The 15,406-nt window shown below is 34.6% G+C and overlaps 1 protein-coding gene across 7 annotated transcripts in view; it reads left to right on the top strand.

The window, feature by feature from the left end:
• Positions 1 to 15,406, top strand: part of LOC124214965 (prominin-like protein) — a 56,257-nt gene that overhangs the window by 14,676 nt on the left and 26,175 nt on the right. For 6 of the 7 annotated variants that reach the window (XR_011176759.1, XM_069134740.1, XM_046617770.2 and 3 more), the window contains exons 2-5: positions 9,236 to 9,503; positions 11,918 to 12,270; positions 12,376 to 12,497; positions 12,641 to 12,664. Coding sequence is in view for 6 of the 7 variants with exons in the window: in XM_069134740.1 (XP_068990841.1) it covers positions 9,236 to 9,503; positions 11,918 to 12,270; positions 12,376 to 12,497; positions 12,641 to 12,664 (767 nt within the window). In the remaining variant the exon portion in view is untranslated. The remainder of the gene's footprint in view (positions 1 to 9,235; positions 9,504 to 11,917; positions 12,271 to 12,375; positions 12,498 to 12,640; positions 12,665 to 15,406) is intronic. The other variant, XM_046617771.2, reaches the window with a different exon arrangement.

Below are 15,406 nucleotides of genomic sequence, written 5' to 3'. Positions count from 1 at the left end.
TGTTCGATTTCTAAGTGAAAATGAAACTTTCGTCGTCACATTTTCGTGAGACTTTACATTTGCTTCTCCGCCCGACATCTCACAATTAAGCTTGAGGCCTTGGCTCCTGCGGTTTCTCCGCTGAGTTTTATCTAGGCAGTAATTAAACCGGCAAGACAAAAAGAGACACTAAGGCATTGCTACGTCTTCTAATTAAGGTTGACAAATATAGATATATTACGCGCACGGTTGTAAAATATGTAAGTATGGTAACTATACATAATTGTAAAATATAGATACATATTTACTTGAAAAATTTCTGCTTCCTCATAAAACTGCTGTTCATGACGAAGAACAAATTCTCTGCAAATTTGAGCTCGATCGGGTAAGAATTAGAGGTCCCGCTTTCCAGTTTTCGTTTTTACGTTGAAATAACACGTAAGAAATGCTTACTTTAACTCATAGTCGATGTCGCGTGAAAATATAGTAAAAAATGAAAAGTAATAAAAACATTTATTTTCTAAGAATTTAATACGATTATTTTTTATTTTTAAATTCTTTCAGGCTTACCAAAAAGGTCGATCAAAAAGTCAGCAATGTTATTTGCGCCAATTACGATATAGTGCTATAAAATCTTCCGAAACCTCAAAAATTTTCTTAAGAACTCTGATTGTCTGATATTAATATCTGAATCTGTTGCTCTTTCAAGCCCAAGTATCTCTTGTAAATCACTCATACGTTCCTAATAAACTAATAAGTGAACTTACCGCTCTAAAATTATCGACAAATGGAATCTCTTATTTGTACTTTGTCGGCTTAAAAATCCGTTCTTCTATAAACGGCATATAGGAAAGACCTTGTGTTTAATTAAATTCATTTTAATCGACTGCGACTTCAGCGCCTCTGATTGGCCATTCGCTTTTAGTTGGGACAAAAACTTGCCTGTTTGTACTATTTTAATACTCCCGAAATTACATCCTGTATGAATTCGTACAATGCCTTTTGCTTGCTACAGGCAAATTAAACGAAGGACAGAGAGTTTGATTCTGTCGGTGCAGAAACTGCGGAACGCTGTGATGCGTGGCGGGCATCAGGATGGCAATGACTTTACTCCACGCTACGTAGGCCTTGGCTTGACGTTTTAAAAGAATAAAAAGGAACGGAGACCCGGCCTTGGTCGATTCTCTCTCTCTCTCTCTCTCTCTTTCTCTCACTCCTTCCTCCTCTCTTTCCGATATTTTATTACAACTATAATGCAGATGGTACATCTACGTACCTGTAACGATCTACACGTGTGTCCGGTATCTATCAACCTCTGACTTAGAGACGAGATCATTCCGACGATCGATGGGTATTCAGACTCATATTCGTAAAATAGAAAAGCGAAGAATATTGACATGTTTAAATAACTACTTTTCAACCATTAATGTTAGTAGTACCGATGATTGAAATTGAATTCTTTGTACCAAGAACGTTCGAAAATATTACACATCGCACATTTGATGCATAAATTCTGAAGTTTCCATTACACATATTGAAACGAGGATAGATCAAGCGTTACGACGTGAAATAAAAAAACACTTTCGCCTCCCCCGTTCTTTGACCAAGATTAACGTGGAATCCTCGCTACGCGGCTTTATTTATTTTTCACTTTTTTCCTGATTTTGTAAACAAAATACAATATACCACGTTTTATACATACGTTTTCACAATGTTCTGTTATTAAGGAAACGTCAATCTCAAGTCGTAAAGAATACTAAATTATTACGACAAAATATCGACAATTTTTTACTATGCAAATAAGTAACTGTACCTACTGTAAAATGGAATTGAAAGAGAATGTTGAGAAATGGTGTCGTCGTCACTTGCGATAAGTTAGCTAATTTAGAGATGTGTAACGTTATCTGCCTACGACAGTTAGGAAAAATGTTATTACTATAATAAATCGACAATAAACGATCTACGTACAATACAACACTACTCGATCACTTATCTGTACTGGAAAAAAATCCAGCAAAAGTGTAAAGGATGTATCTCAGTTTCAACAACAATATTCTCAACACGGTAAAATCTGCCGACATCCCGGTAAATTAGAATATCGTTAATTGCCTATACATTTAATGTTATTCACTGCCTCTGATATTTTGGGCAATAACGAACAACACTAAATTATTTAAGACTAGCTGCGTTTTGTATATCAACATGACATCGTACAACAGGTTCAAATTTCCTCGGGGAATTGATTGTTCGTAGTTTTAAATCTGTGAACAAATACCAAGTTCCCAGTGAATCGATAAATTCTTTTGTAAAGTCACTTCTTCGGATTTTATAATTTTATCCATCACATTTGAACTCACTCTTCGAGAAATGAAATGATTAATAATTTCTCACAATGCAATAATTTTCATCGTAAATAAATATTGTACTTGTGTTGTAAAAATATTCATTTCTTTTCATTTTAGCAAACAAATCGCCGTACATCTTTCGTTTTATAATTTTTGAGCACAGTTGATGCATACGTGCAAAAGCGCTACTTTCAGTCATTCGATGGTGACTTTTTTTCGGAAAGTCCCTCGTTTCGTACCTCTAGAATAGAATATTCGTTAAGCCCAATTATACTTCATTTCTAAAATATGAAAGAAGTGTGAATAAAAACGCTCGAACGAAGCTCAAAGAACTCCGACGCTTTCATTCTCATACAAAAAATAATGAGATGGGTATACGTGTGTATATTATGTATGTATTCACGACTTCGCTCACTGTAACGAACACTGTGTAAGTCACAGCGCTAAAATCATGTTTCGCCTGCCTAACAACCTTTCAAGTAGGTGTAGAAACATGAATCATATCTGATTCATTCTCTGTGAAGGATCAACCGAAATTATTTTTCAAGCGTTCCCAGTTCATAGTATTCGTAGTTTAAAAAATGAACGCTTGTAAAGTACTGTAGTAGTATTTTGCTGCCGAAATTTACAGATTCTTTGCCGATAGTAATCGATTCCACTTAAAAATGGCATAGAAGTAGAAAAAACCTCTAAATTACGGTTGGAAATATTCATGTCTCGACAATCTTTACTCTGCATTCATTAATTTTCTTTTGCTGGGTGTATGGACGATGTCGAAGAGTCGATTGATCGACTTGAATATGTTTGAACATTCGTTGTCGTTATTATATGCAAATAGCGCGTGGATTTTTGATTGTTCATCATTTCTAGCGGTTAGTGTGGACCGACAGGGTGAATTTCGATTAAATCTTAAACTTCAACGAGCTATCCGGCTCTTATCGTACCTCGTAAATCATCAACCGCGATTGTTGAAATGTATATATGAGTGTAGCTGCTACATCTCATCGCCAGACCAAACGTCACGTACATACCTAATAAAACCATTTTCATCGTGTGGTGCTGTTTCTTTTAAGCCACTTTATCAACAACTCATGATCAGTACGTTCAAAAACGGTTATAAACCGGAGTATCTAGCGTCAGGGAATTTCTGGAAAATTGGGAAACGTCTGGGAATTTGATATGCCATTGATACGTGCTTGACACCTCGTAAGCTCAGAACGACTGCCAGATCCTTCATCGCAAAAGCAGATCCACGACCTATGATGGTGACTACAAATCCCGTTATGTGGATGAAATCGGGATTCCAGTTAGGGATGAATCAAAAGTTAGGACAGTAAAAAAAGAGCGTTTAAATGATCTTCATTGGTGCTATTTACGCAAATGATGGTGAACTCGAATGAAACAATATCCTATTACCGAGTATTTTCAAGTAAATGCTTCAGTATGTTGGATTGCCTACTGCTGAGGAGAACAAATATCGGTAATACCACTGATGTATACCAATAACTAAATACTGGTTTTTCGACATATTGATGTACCCGATAGAAACCACTGCGACGCCTGGCAGTCAGCTTCGGTACTATGTAAGACGCGGCAATTTTAATCAAATCAATGAGCATAGGAGTAGACAACGGTGGATCAGTCGGCTACGGTAATCGTAACAATACATATAATGAAGCAGAACGTCGTCTGCAGAAAATCTCGAGGATTGAATTTCGTCACGTTACATATTGTAATATTAATAAGAATGATTTGATACGAAATGAGATTACTGGATTATACATAAAAACAAGAATAAATCACTTCAAAAAAGCTGCAAAGCACTTTCGTGATATTCCGCTATAAGCGAGCCAAAATTAAGATAGATATCCTCATGGAGAGGACTTTTTGAGCATCGTTCGGAATATCGAGGAAGCTATTTGCAAGTTTCGATTTGCAGCTGTTTTAAAAGATGTAAAGTATTAATTATGAAATACTTGTCGTTGAGTCAACAGAGAATAGCAGCTGTCGAAACTGATTGTGAAATCGATTACTTATACATTATATACAAATTCGACATTTCATTCAATGGAGCGTACATTTCTTACATGTCCTTACGAATTGAAACCAATGCAGTCATGATCACGATGCGTCTCAGGATTACAGTTCATAATCTTTTTTGCGACCTTCCCATTTTATACTCCTTTACGATGTTCAATCGGTTAAATATGTAAGGTTTGAGATTTGAAATAATAAGTCTTCTCCCTGTTCTTCTTCTTCCCTACCCTCGTTCCGGATTAACGTACGAAAAGAGAGTACGGACATTTTCATCGGTTTTTGATTTTGCAATCCTCTGTAATCACGGACGTAAAGCGGGGAGGACATAAGATAGAGAGATGAGTGGTATCGATTGCTCAAATATGGCATAACCTGAACAACCTCTTCGGTCCTCTCAAACCTGTTATGTCTATGTATATAAAAGAGGAACCCTGTAACTTGTTCTGTCAAAGAGTTACGCTGATTTTTCGAGTTCGAGGGGTGTTCTCACCTATGGGTGACTTTCAGAAAATCTTTTAAACGTGGATTCCTGGAGCCTTCAATTCTAGCGTGAACAGTTTTTCGCAATTTCTCTTCGATCCCGTGGTTCTTGGCGTGGCGGTTCCAGATTTATCTCGAGGCGGCACCGCCACAGGTTTTTTTAAAAAAACGTACAGAATTTAATTCGAAAATGAGCACTTAGTTTAATTAGCCTTCAATTAGCCCTTAATTATTCCACAAGAGATTTACCGATTTTCGAATCTGGCGGTTCCAGCTTAATTAGCTCTGAGTTTATGAGGTCAGTACTTGATCCACTGCTGATTCAATTCATATTCTGGATTTCGTTGAAATGTTCTCTCATATGTTTATTATAGACGTTTAAACGAAATAAAAATTTATCCCGAGGAGAGCCCACAACTAGGGCCGAAATTTCGACCAAAAAAAAAAAATGATGTTTCTACTATATAAGCTTAACTATAGTTCATTCCACGTAAGCCTCCACATAATAAACAGCATTATGCTCTTGTGACAATTGCGCCGTAATTTCCTTCACTCATGATGTTATGTAACCTAGGTTTCGTTCAACTACGTCCTGTCCACCTATTGCTCTGTTAATCTATTTGCATTAGGGTGCTTCGTTTGGAAACAATATTTTCTTTTTCATCAAAGCATGTTTCTGAAAGCGAATTCGAATATGTCGCTCTTCGAATTCGAAGTTTTCCCCATTTAAATAACACGAGGGTGATATCTTTCTTGAAAACTGTTACCACTCGATCTCATTTATTGGTACTGACTTGATCCTGGAAGTATTTTGTAGAGAATTAAAGTCTTTAAAAAGTTGTTACCTGACTTTGCTGTAAAGTCAATAGTTTAGCTATTAACGACGTTTAAGTGTGAATTTTTAGGCAAAAAACGTAAGTTGTATATCGCTGAGGCTGTACAAAGTTGAAAATTGCTAGTACTTTTCGTATAGAATTTCATATACGTTCTGGTGGAAAACCAAAAATTATCTTGATTCAATTTGAGTGCGTGCGCGTCCGTGCAAATTTTGCACCAAGTCATGTAAAGTTCGCGCAACTTTTCTTAACCCTAGTAAAATTCATGTAAATTCTCATAAACTCGAGTACGATTCGCACGAGGCTTGTATGGACTTCAATTATTACACGAAGTCTATACGAGATTATTTTGAACAAATCACAAACAGCTCTGCAGTCATTTATATAGATAATTAAATTGCCTACAAATTTGTCATTGAATTTTCCATATAAAGTCAATAAGTTAGCCACTAAAGACGTTGAAACAACACAGAATATTACCGAAATTTTTACATAACAATGAGTTTTGCGGTTTATAACTTCTAATGCACGCATATTTTTCTACGAATCCTCGCCTACCTAAAATTATGATGAGGATGAAGTTAGTAACGTTACTCTAATAATGCATGTTTAGGAGATCTCGTTACTTCGCACCATTAGGATCGTCTGAAATTTGATGAACCCTGATTAACAAAATATATACTCATATTTTTAAAAGCCAACTCCTTAAAAGTTGTTCAGATATTGCACAGTAATGACCTTTTCCCTGATGTTTCGCTGCGTTAACGCTCCTAATTTCAGCCTCGTAAATTATGCCGCGAATCTTGATACGTGAACTATAATCTCCTGAATAAAAAGAGCTGTCATAGAATTAAAACTAATATATCTACTAGATTTTTAACCAGTTTGACGCAAACTGAAGTAAATCACCTACATCTAAAATTTTGTTAAAAATTTCCGTATTTTCTATTTTCGTTGTATACTTTTAAAGAGGTTTTCGTATCGTATGAATATGTATAATAATTTGACGAATACTAAATTTACAACTACCTCATGATAAAATTAACCCTGCGCCAGCCAATCTGGTCGATATCCTCCACCCTGACTTTCTCACTTATCGGTGTCTGGAGAACTTTTCATTATTTAACAATTTCTACTAATTAACTAATTGAAAATTTCTTAATGTAAACTGTTGGAATATCAAGTAGGCACCTGAAACTGATTACCTGAATTTTTTATAAACACACATGGCTGGCGGAGGGTTAATAAAAACTATAGATTTTCGACCAACCAACCTCGCCTTAAAACCGAAGTACGAAGAATTCTATAAGCCATAAACGGACTGCAAAAGCCATAACCTGAATTTAAATGCTTAACGGATCCTAGAATAATTCTATCTATAAAAAAATCCACCGTCCATATCCCATAAGCATTGTAGACCGCAATTGTGATTTTGCTTACGGAATATTGACTATTGTCTAGATTGAAATTCCCGGTGCCGTAAGCATATTGCAGAAGCCGTAGCGCCATTGTTTTTATATGTCTTCTACCTTATGGCTATGGCTTATGGAATCCTGTCTGTATCGGATTTTATACTTCTATAGGTACTATATTAGGATGTCGTGTCTTACACACCGCCTAATTTCCCATAATATGTTTGTGTTACGCAGGCACCTATTGTACGTATATCAAACGCAATGTATGACCGACCCATAAGATGTGTATAAAGGTACACTTGGGGACAATAAATCTAAATCGGCTAATTTTTTACACTAGACAGTTATGTTGGCAACACAGAGAAACCTGCAGCGCCACGGTCGGTCGAGCGCGAAACAAACTCAATCTCAATAAACATAACATAACCCATGACCGTCGAATCGTCGAAAATGACGTGTCAATCCAACAAGTCATTATCCCCGTGGTATTCTAAGGTTAGATTTGACGGTCACGGGTTATGTTATGTCGCGCTCGGCCGGCTATGGCGCTGTAAGTTTCTCTGTGTTGCCACCATAACTGTCTAGTGTAACAAATTAGCCGTCTTAGATTCATTGTCCCCGAGTGTACATTCGTTGCACACATTTTACCTACTGGGCGTCTCGATCGATTTTTCAAAGTCACTGACCTCTTCTCCGCGTCACAGTTGCCGACGACGCGACGGGTTATCGTGCTTATCCTCTCGCATTGTCAACGTATTTATATGTTTTCGCATTATAACCTGCATCTCCGATATTACCATAGCTATGTGCTCGCCTAATCTTTCCTCACAATTGCCGATCATGCTCTGCTTGAACAATTCCTTGGATTTCCTCGTCATTTACTCAAGTCACCGCGTTATACAAGAAATCATTAATATTCAAGTTTTAATTATGATATCACCGATTCCTGATCGACCTGAATTCTATTATTTATACCAACAAAAAATATGAAGCTGAAGTTAGTAACGCTAATGTATCGCAACTTTGAAACAAAAATTACTCTTTTGCACCTTTGTAGAATACCTGAAGAAGTTGAATTTACAAAATCTGAGCTTGTTGATGATGTATTAACATTTTACTAAATTACAGGTAATCCTAAAGCTGCATAACCTCGACTTTTTCAAAAGATGCAACATTACATTAACGTTACGAACTTCAGCCTGATCGAAAAATGATCACGAATGTGCGGGAGTGTAAAATTCCAAGCTATATTTTTTAGATCAACATACGGTTCAACCCTTTTTCACCCTAAAAATAGAAACAATGTTAGCAATTACAATATTTACTCTGACCCCCCTCCCCATGTAAGAATTCATCACTATAAAACTCGAAACCATGCCCAAATGAGTTACGAGCCGGTACGTCTAAAGGAAATATTAATTAACTTTAATTAATTGGTTATCGATTGTAGGGTATGTGTTAAAGTAAACCTTCTCTGATTAATTGAATTTCGACTGAATAATGCTATATATATGATTAAAAAAATACTGTACACTGATTACGACTATAAAGATTACAAGCAGATTACAACGCGTACAAAAAATTTCACAAAATGACAACGAGATTGCGCAGATTACAAAGGTAATGTGTGGAGTGAAAAAGTTTTCAAGAGATTACAAAAGGTACAATTGATGAGAAGGATTTTGAGGATTACAAAAGTAACATAAAGACTACTAACGGTCACAAAGTATCAGAAGCGATTATAAGTGATTACAGAGATTACAAGAATCGTTCAGATAACGTGAATAACACGAAGCGATTTTAAACGATTTTAAAGATTACAAAGATAACATTAGGAATCTAAAGATGATATAAAAGATTACAAGGCATTACAGAGGTTTCAAATGATTACAAAGATTACAAGGTTTCAAGGATTAAAAGTGGTTACAAGGATCACTTGAAATTTCAGGGCGCGTGTGCAAGAAATTACAACCCCGCGATTCATGCACATCCTTTCGCGACGATAATTATGTTTCTAGCTTCAAATGTTGGTGAAAATAAAATTCGATGTAATCATTCACAAGTCCCATATTTGCTTGTTCTGAGTTTGTTAAAAATCGAATGTTTTTTTTAATAATAAAGTCAACCTTTCATCCTTTTGCAGGGATGATAACGCTGGAAGATGGTCAACCGAAGTTTGCAGATCCAGTTAAAGAGTGGAAAATCATTCTGAAGCATTACAGCGGTGTGGCCGGTCTCGCCATAGCTGGCCTATTACTCGCGGCTATTCTACCGTGTATTGGATTGTTCTTTTGCTGCTGTCGTTGCGCTGGTCATTGCGGCGGGCGAAGTCAACCTTTCGACAAGAAGCATGATCACTGCCGAAAAATTATGCTCAGCATTGTCTTGATCGCTGTTGCGACGATCATATTGTAAGTGTATTATGAGTATACACTGTTCTCAAGATCATGTGGTACTCCTGCCTTTACCGACCGAGCAAACTCATTCTTTTTCTTCCTGTATTAAATAAACGAACGAACGGAAAGTGTTAAGATTTCGACGGTGCATCGCTCCTTTCTAACAGAATTCAGGAAAGTTACTCATACCCCAAAATCCGACGTTTTTTGATTCAACGTTTAATTGAACTCGCCACCTCCGTTAAGCTGGCTATACCAATATAGCGTAACAAGGAAATACAAATTGGAGAAGTAGTCGACTAATTAGCGAATAATTCACGCGTCGATATATTAACAAATTTTTTGCGTAATGGATTGGCTGAGGGGTAGAATATCTGTGGTGAGGGTGGTCTTAGGAGGACGAAACTGATGTCAATCGACAGTGATTAATTAAGGAATAAATATTGGAATTTTTCGAATTCAGTTTCGCTTGCACTATCTTCACTATGTGGCGATGCCAGCATCATAATAAGCTGGGTCTGTCGCATTTTTTCAAGACTGGCTAGAGCGAAAAAAAAAATTTTTCCGTTATTAAAAAGCATTTCATTAGCGACTAATTCTCCAATTTTTATTTACTAGCTGTGCCTAACTTACCTAACAATAACTTGCCTAACAATAAGACTTATTTCAAGTCAATAAGAATACTCTTTTGCAACATTCCCAATTTTAATTTACCTGAATCTTTTTCTTTTACATATTTTACTGACGAAAAAATAACTATCTGTTATACAAAAAATACTTAATATTCATATTTTCGATTCTAGTTGATAATTTCAAATTTGACACACGCCCTCGGCTTCTTCCAATTGTTATATTTCCAAAAGTAGGACAAATAATTGAACAAACAAAGAAGCATGGGATGGGGTATGAAATATTCTTCAAACTAATGTAATAATTTTATTTATAACTATTTAACCGTGAATTCCGTTGAACGAACCCAATTGACTGCTAATTTTAATAATCTAAAACCAATTTTGTTATATTCGTCAACTAATTGTACATGAGACCATTAATTTTCAAAATTGACGAACGACGAGGTGTTTTTGTAAAATTGAATCTCCTTGCCTTATGACGATACGCACCAAGGTATATAATTCTCTTTTAAATAACCGTTTTGCAAATATTGAAACTTATATTTTACACTTTATACTTCATTTGATTTTTTTGACGTAGCACTTGTAAAAAAATCGGAGTCGGCTGCCTCGAATCGTTTTTTTTTTTTCTTTTGGTCAGAAACCATTTGGAATCGTACTTTACGTTCCACAACCTCAATATTGCTCAAAAATAACTCTGTGATGTCTCATTTTACTCCTGCTTAGTTTGAGAATGGTGGAAAGTAACTCACCCGAGAAGCTATTCACTCTCGAGTATACTCGCGTCTTACTACCTTATTTAACTTTAAAAAAAAAAAATAAGTTCAATGAGGTATTAAGAAGCGAGTATACTCGAGAGTGAATATCCTCTCAGCTTCACCTATACACATCGTTATCACTTAAAATCCGTAATAGATGACATCTTCCGAATACTGTAATGAAAATGTAATGCGCTAACGAAATTTGAACAAATTCTGTTTAATAGTTTAATAATTATAATGAAAAATTAGGATCAGTTTGGTTGGTTGATAAAAAAGGAAAATTGCAAGCCTTTAACGATAGATTCGAACAAGTCAACGACAAGAACTTTACTGACACTCAATCAGATCGTTCATTTTTACATATTTCTAAAAGATATTTTTTTTGTAAAAATTTCTCAATATTTAACAAAGCAAATAAAATATAAAGTACGACTTTCAATATTTACAGAGGTGCCATTTGAAAACGAACCCCATACTTTGTGTGTACCGTCATTAGACGAAAAGATTGAATCTTTAAATAGAATTCCACCGTAGGTCCATTTTGAAAAGTGGTGGGTTAATAGACAATTAGTAAACGAATACAACCAAGTGTTCTTCATATTTCTAACATTGGCAGTCGATGACAAATAATAAGGTTAAATAATCAAATCAATGAAATTCACGGCAAAATGGTTATAAAAAAAATTATATTATATCTATATCAGTTTCGAAGTTATTTTATGCCTTCTGTGTTTGTTCAATTATCTTCATTACTTTTGAAGATATAGCTACTAGGAGAAGAGCATGTGTGCCGAATTTGAAATCTGAAATTATATTGTAAAGTCGAATACATGGAAACTGCACTCTTTCCGTCGAACAACTATCTCAATTCAAAGTTGAAAGAATACACAAAAAAAAGTTCAGGAAAATTAAAATTGTCGATCGATGTTTTATCTGCGAAGCTTTCGGTTTCACATGAAACGACTCCCAGAATGTAAATTTCGATTTTTTAAAATATACGTCTTACATCTTATGTCTATCTCTCTTATACGAACAGATTTGGTGTCGTTTGTGCGTTTGTTACAAACGAATACATGCAAGAAGGAACTAACGAACTGCCGAACAATCTTAAAACTAACCTAAAGGATGTCCAATTGTACCTCCGCGTTACATCCCGTGAAATTGACAATTTACTTGGCACCAATTACAACCAACTCGAGTACACATTGAACAATATTCTCCAAGCAAGCGGAAGAATCGTTACGGAACAGTTAGCGAAATACTCTGACGCCGCCTCACTGACAAATCTGAATAATATCGTCTCTGGACTTGGTGAGATTGGTAATGATTTGAAGATGATTAAGGATATCACTCAAGGCTTACGGACTAATGCGACTCAATTAGAAATTGGTAAGAATAACTTATTTTCATTTTCTCTCCAGCTTTTGTTTACAGGAATAACATTTCTTCCTTGCGAATACTAATTCCTACTTATGTTTTGAATATTTATTGCAGAACTCCGGCAGGTGAAAAATAGTTTGCTGTACACTTTAAAAGAATGTACGATACAGTACTGTCAAGAAATTAGGAACGAGTACAATGTCAACGGGATGGCTGTTCAAGTTCATTTTGACAAGGTCAGTATTGTTACTACCATTAATACTGCATTTCTTTATGCGAATAACTTGTCAGCGTTAATGAAAAAAATATATCACCGAGTGTTCAAAAATATAAATCATTTGTATATTAAAAAAATTACGTTTTTGCCATTTACATGCAGTACCTGGATAGATATTTCCCGAAGGTATAAGTAGTTCACTATCGTTTTGTATTTACTTGGAAATTATAGTAGTTGAATTTTTTAATGGAACTGCTTTTATCTAATTGAATTTTATGTAGAGTAGACATATATATATGGGGCATACCATGACATCTCAATTAAGATTCTACGTCGATATCTCAAATTAGCTTTATAATTTTTTGTACGAAAGTACACGACATAAAACGCAGTCGCAATTTTTTCATAATTTTTCAACACAGCGTATCTGAACTATGATTCAAAAACTTGAAAAAAAAAAAAAAAAAACAACTTTCTAAAACCTGAAAAATCTTACAAAATATTGCAAAATTTTTGATATCTATTAAAAGAAGGAGATTTCATAAGTTCTAAAGATAAAAAAAAAAAAAATTGATTCGAGAGCACTTTTGAAATGATAATGAACATATTATAGGCTCGTTATATGGGCCGAAAAATGTCTATTTAGAGAGTTACAGGGATGCAAAATATAAAATTTTTTCAATCATTTTTCTCTATTTTCATTTTTCTTATTAATCTTTTGAAATTACGAAAAGTTATGAAAGAAGATGAACTTCTAATAGGTGTCAAAAATTGTGTTACATTTTATAAGATATTTCTAAATTTTTTCATATTGTAGAAAGTTGGGGGTTTTTTTTTCTACTTCAGATACGCTGAGTTGAAAAATTCTGAAAAATATTTTGACAGCGATTTACGTAGTGTACTTTCGAAAATACAAAAAATTATAAAGCTAATCTGAGACATCAACGTAGAATCTTAATTGAGATATCATAGTATGCCCCATATATATAGGTATATATAATGTATGTATACACCAAGTAGATTATGACTCTTTATTTTAACCCTCTTTTATTCAGTGCTTTTCGTTGAAATGTGACAACTGTGATGTTCTTTGTGAAAATCTGTTGTCATCAAAGGTAATATTGTAACACCAGAGCGAATCTATTTTCAGCTACCTAGCTTATGGTATTTGTTCCGTGAACCTAATCTCGTATACCTTATTCGAGTACCTGTTGTTCATTCGCAACGTGAATCTTTCCAATTTACGAAACACACTCGTATGCATATATTTTGTTGAATGTTTCAGACGATTGAAACGATTGTTTTCGTTCATTGCCGTAGCAGACGAAACTCTCTTGTACGCATTAGAATTTTGTCAGATCTGCAAGCAATATAACGTATAAGGATTTTGCAGCGTTTCATTTTGTAAATGTTCATTACATGTCGAAAACCAGTATTAAATTTGAAGTAACATGTAATTTAGAAATCTCTGAATTTATTATATAAACTTGTTTTCATTCCATGCCCGCCAAAAAGCTTCAGTCTGTAAGTTGTAAGCGTAGCATGTACCCTCCTCACCTTGTTATATATTATTCATACTTAATTTCAATCAGCATAATACATCTTATCTCTTACGATCATTCATGTTTTCATTTGCTACGTGTAAAAGATATATATATACATATACATATATAGGCATATACATAGATATACGTGATATATAAAAGGAATTCTCCGTGAAGAGTCGCTTCTTTCTCTAACTCTCATCGATATTCCTCACAATTGGTCGGATTTTACAATGATTACTATTTGAAAATACATTCGGTAATTTATTTCAAAAATCAGTATCGACGAAGGTGAAAGAAAGTGGCTGACGTCATAGTTCACTGAGAACTTCTCATATGTTACCAGGGTTTGTACGTACAGGGAAAACCTGGAAATATCAGGGAATTTCTTACAGCAGGGAAAAGTATGGAAATTTCAAAAACGTGAATGGAATTTTGAGTCTGTCGAAGAAATAAACTCGTTCTTATAGAAAGTACTGTCGATCTTAGGAAAAAAAAATTGCACCGAAAATTTTGTTTCGTCGCACCACTTCATACATTTTATATAATATATTACTTAACGCCAAACCTTTTTCAATTTTTTTTTCTTATGGAAAATCGCAGTCTGTCCTTTGTAAATTGATAGTCAGACAGTAAGTTAGTTACTAGGTAATATCGAAGGTGTTAATATTGATGTGTAAAAAAATTGTCAATAATCAGCAGCATATTTCATGAAAGGTTACTGAAAGAATCCTACTTTCGGGCTGGAATACTTGGAAAAGTCAGGGAATTTTAGATTCCAAAAATCGTACGAACCCTGGCTTACATAGCATGCATATTATAGATTCATTCTATCTTTTTTATTTCACGTTATTATTTTTCAACTTTTCAAACATTATATCTAGGTGTCACAGTGTTATTTATACCATAAGAAGTGGATTTAGTTGACCAATCATATGTGACTATCAATTGCTACATTAAAAATCGCTCTTTCAAGATAACAGATACAGTAGTTTTCACAAGAAGTATCTTTTCAGAGGTTTTAGGAGTTGTTAACTGTCCATCTGATAAAATATCTCGAAATTCGAGATGATTGAATGAAATTTAGAACAATGAGGAGTGTCGATAGTCATTTGAATTCTTTGAGCATTTATTAATAGTCCCTTATTCGCCAGTTTCAGTTTTGTTTTTTTTTTTTTGTTTTTTTTTTATGATCAAGTCCTAGAGCACGTAGATCATCGTTTTTTAAATCCTATTCACAATTTTCAAATGAATATAACTCGAGATTGAAATTATAACACATTAAAAAAAAAATCAGCACATGGTTATATTCAGTCTCGGATCATAGATTCATCTAAAAAATAGAAAAGATTCATATCTCTTAAAAATCGGCAGCTTTTTAAAT

The sequence above is a fragment of the Neodiprion pinetum genome, chromosome 3 (assembly GCF_021155775.2).
Source record: "Neodiprion pinetum isolate iyNeoPine1 chromosome 3, iyNeoPine1.2, whole genome shotgun sequence".
Classification (NCBI taxonomy): Eukaryota; Metazoa; Arthropoda; class Insecta; order Hymenoptera; family Diprionidae; genus Neodiprion; species Neodiprion pinetum.
This window is presented reverse-complemented; position numbering and strand designations above follow the sequence as displayed.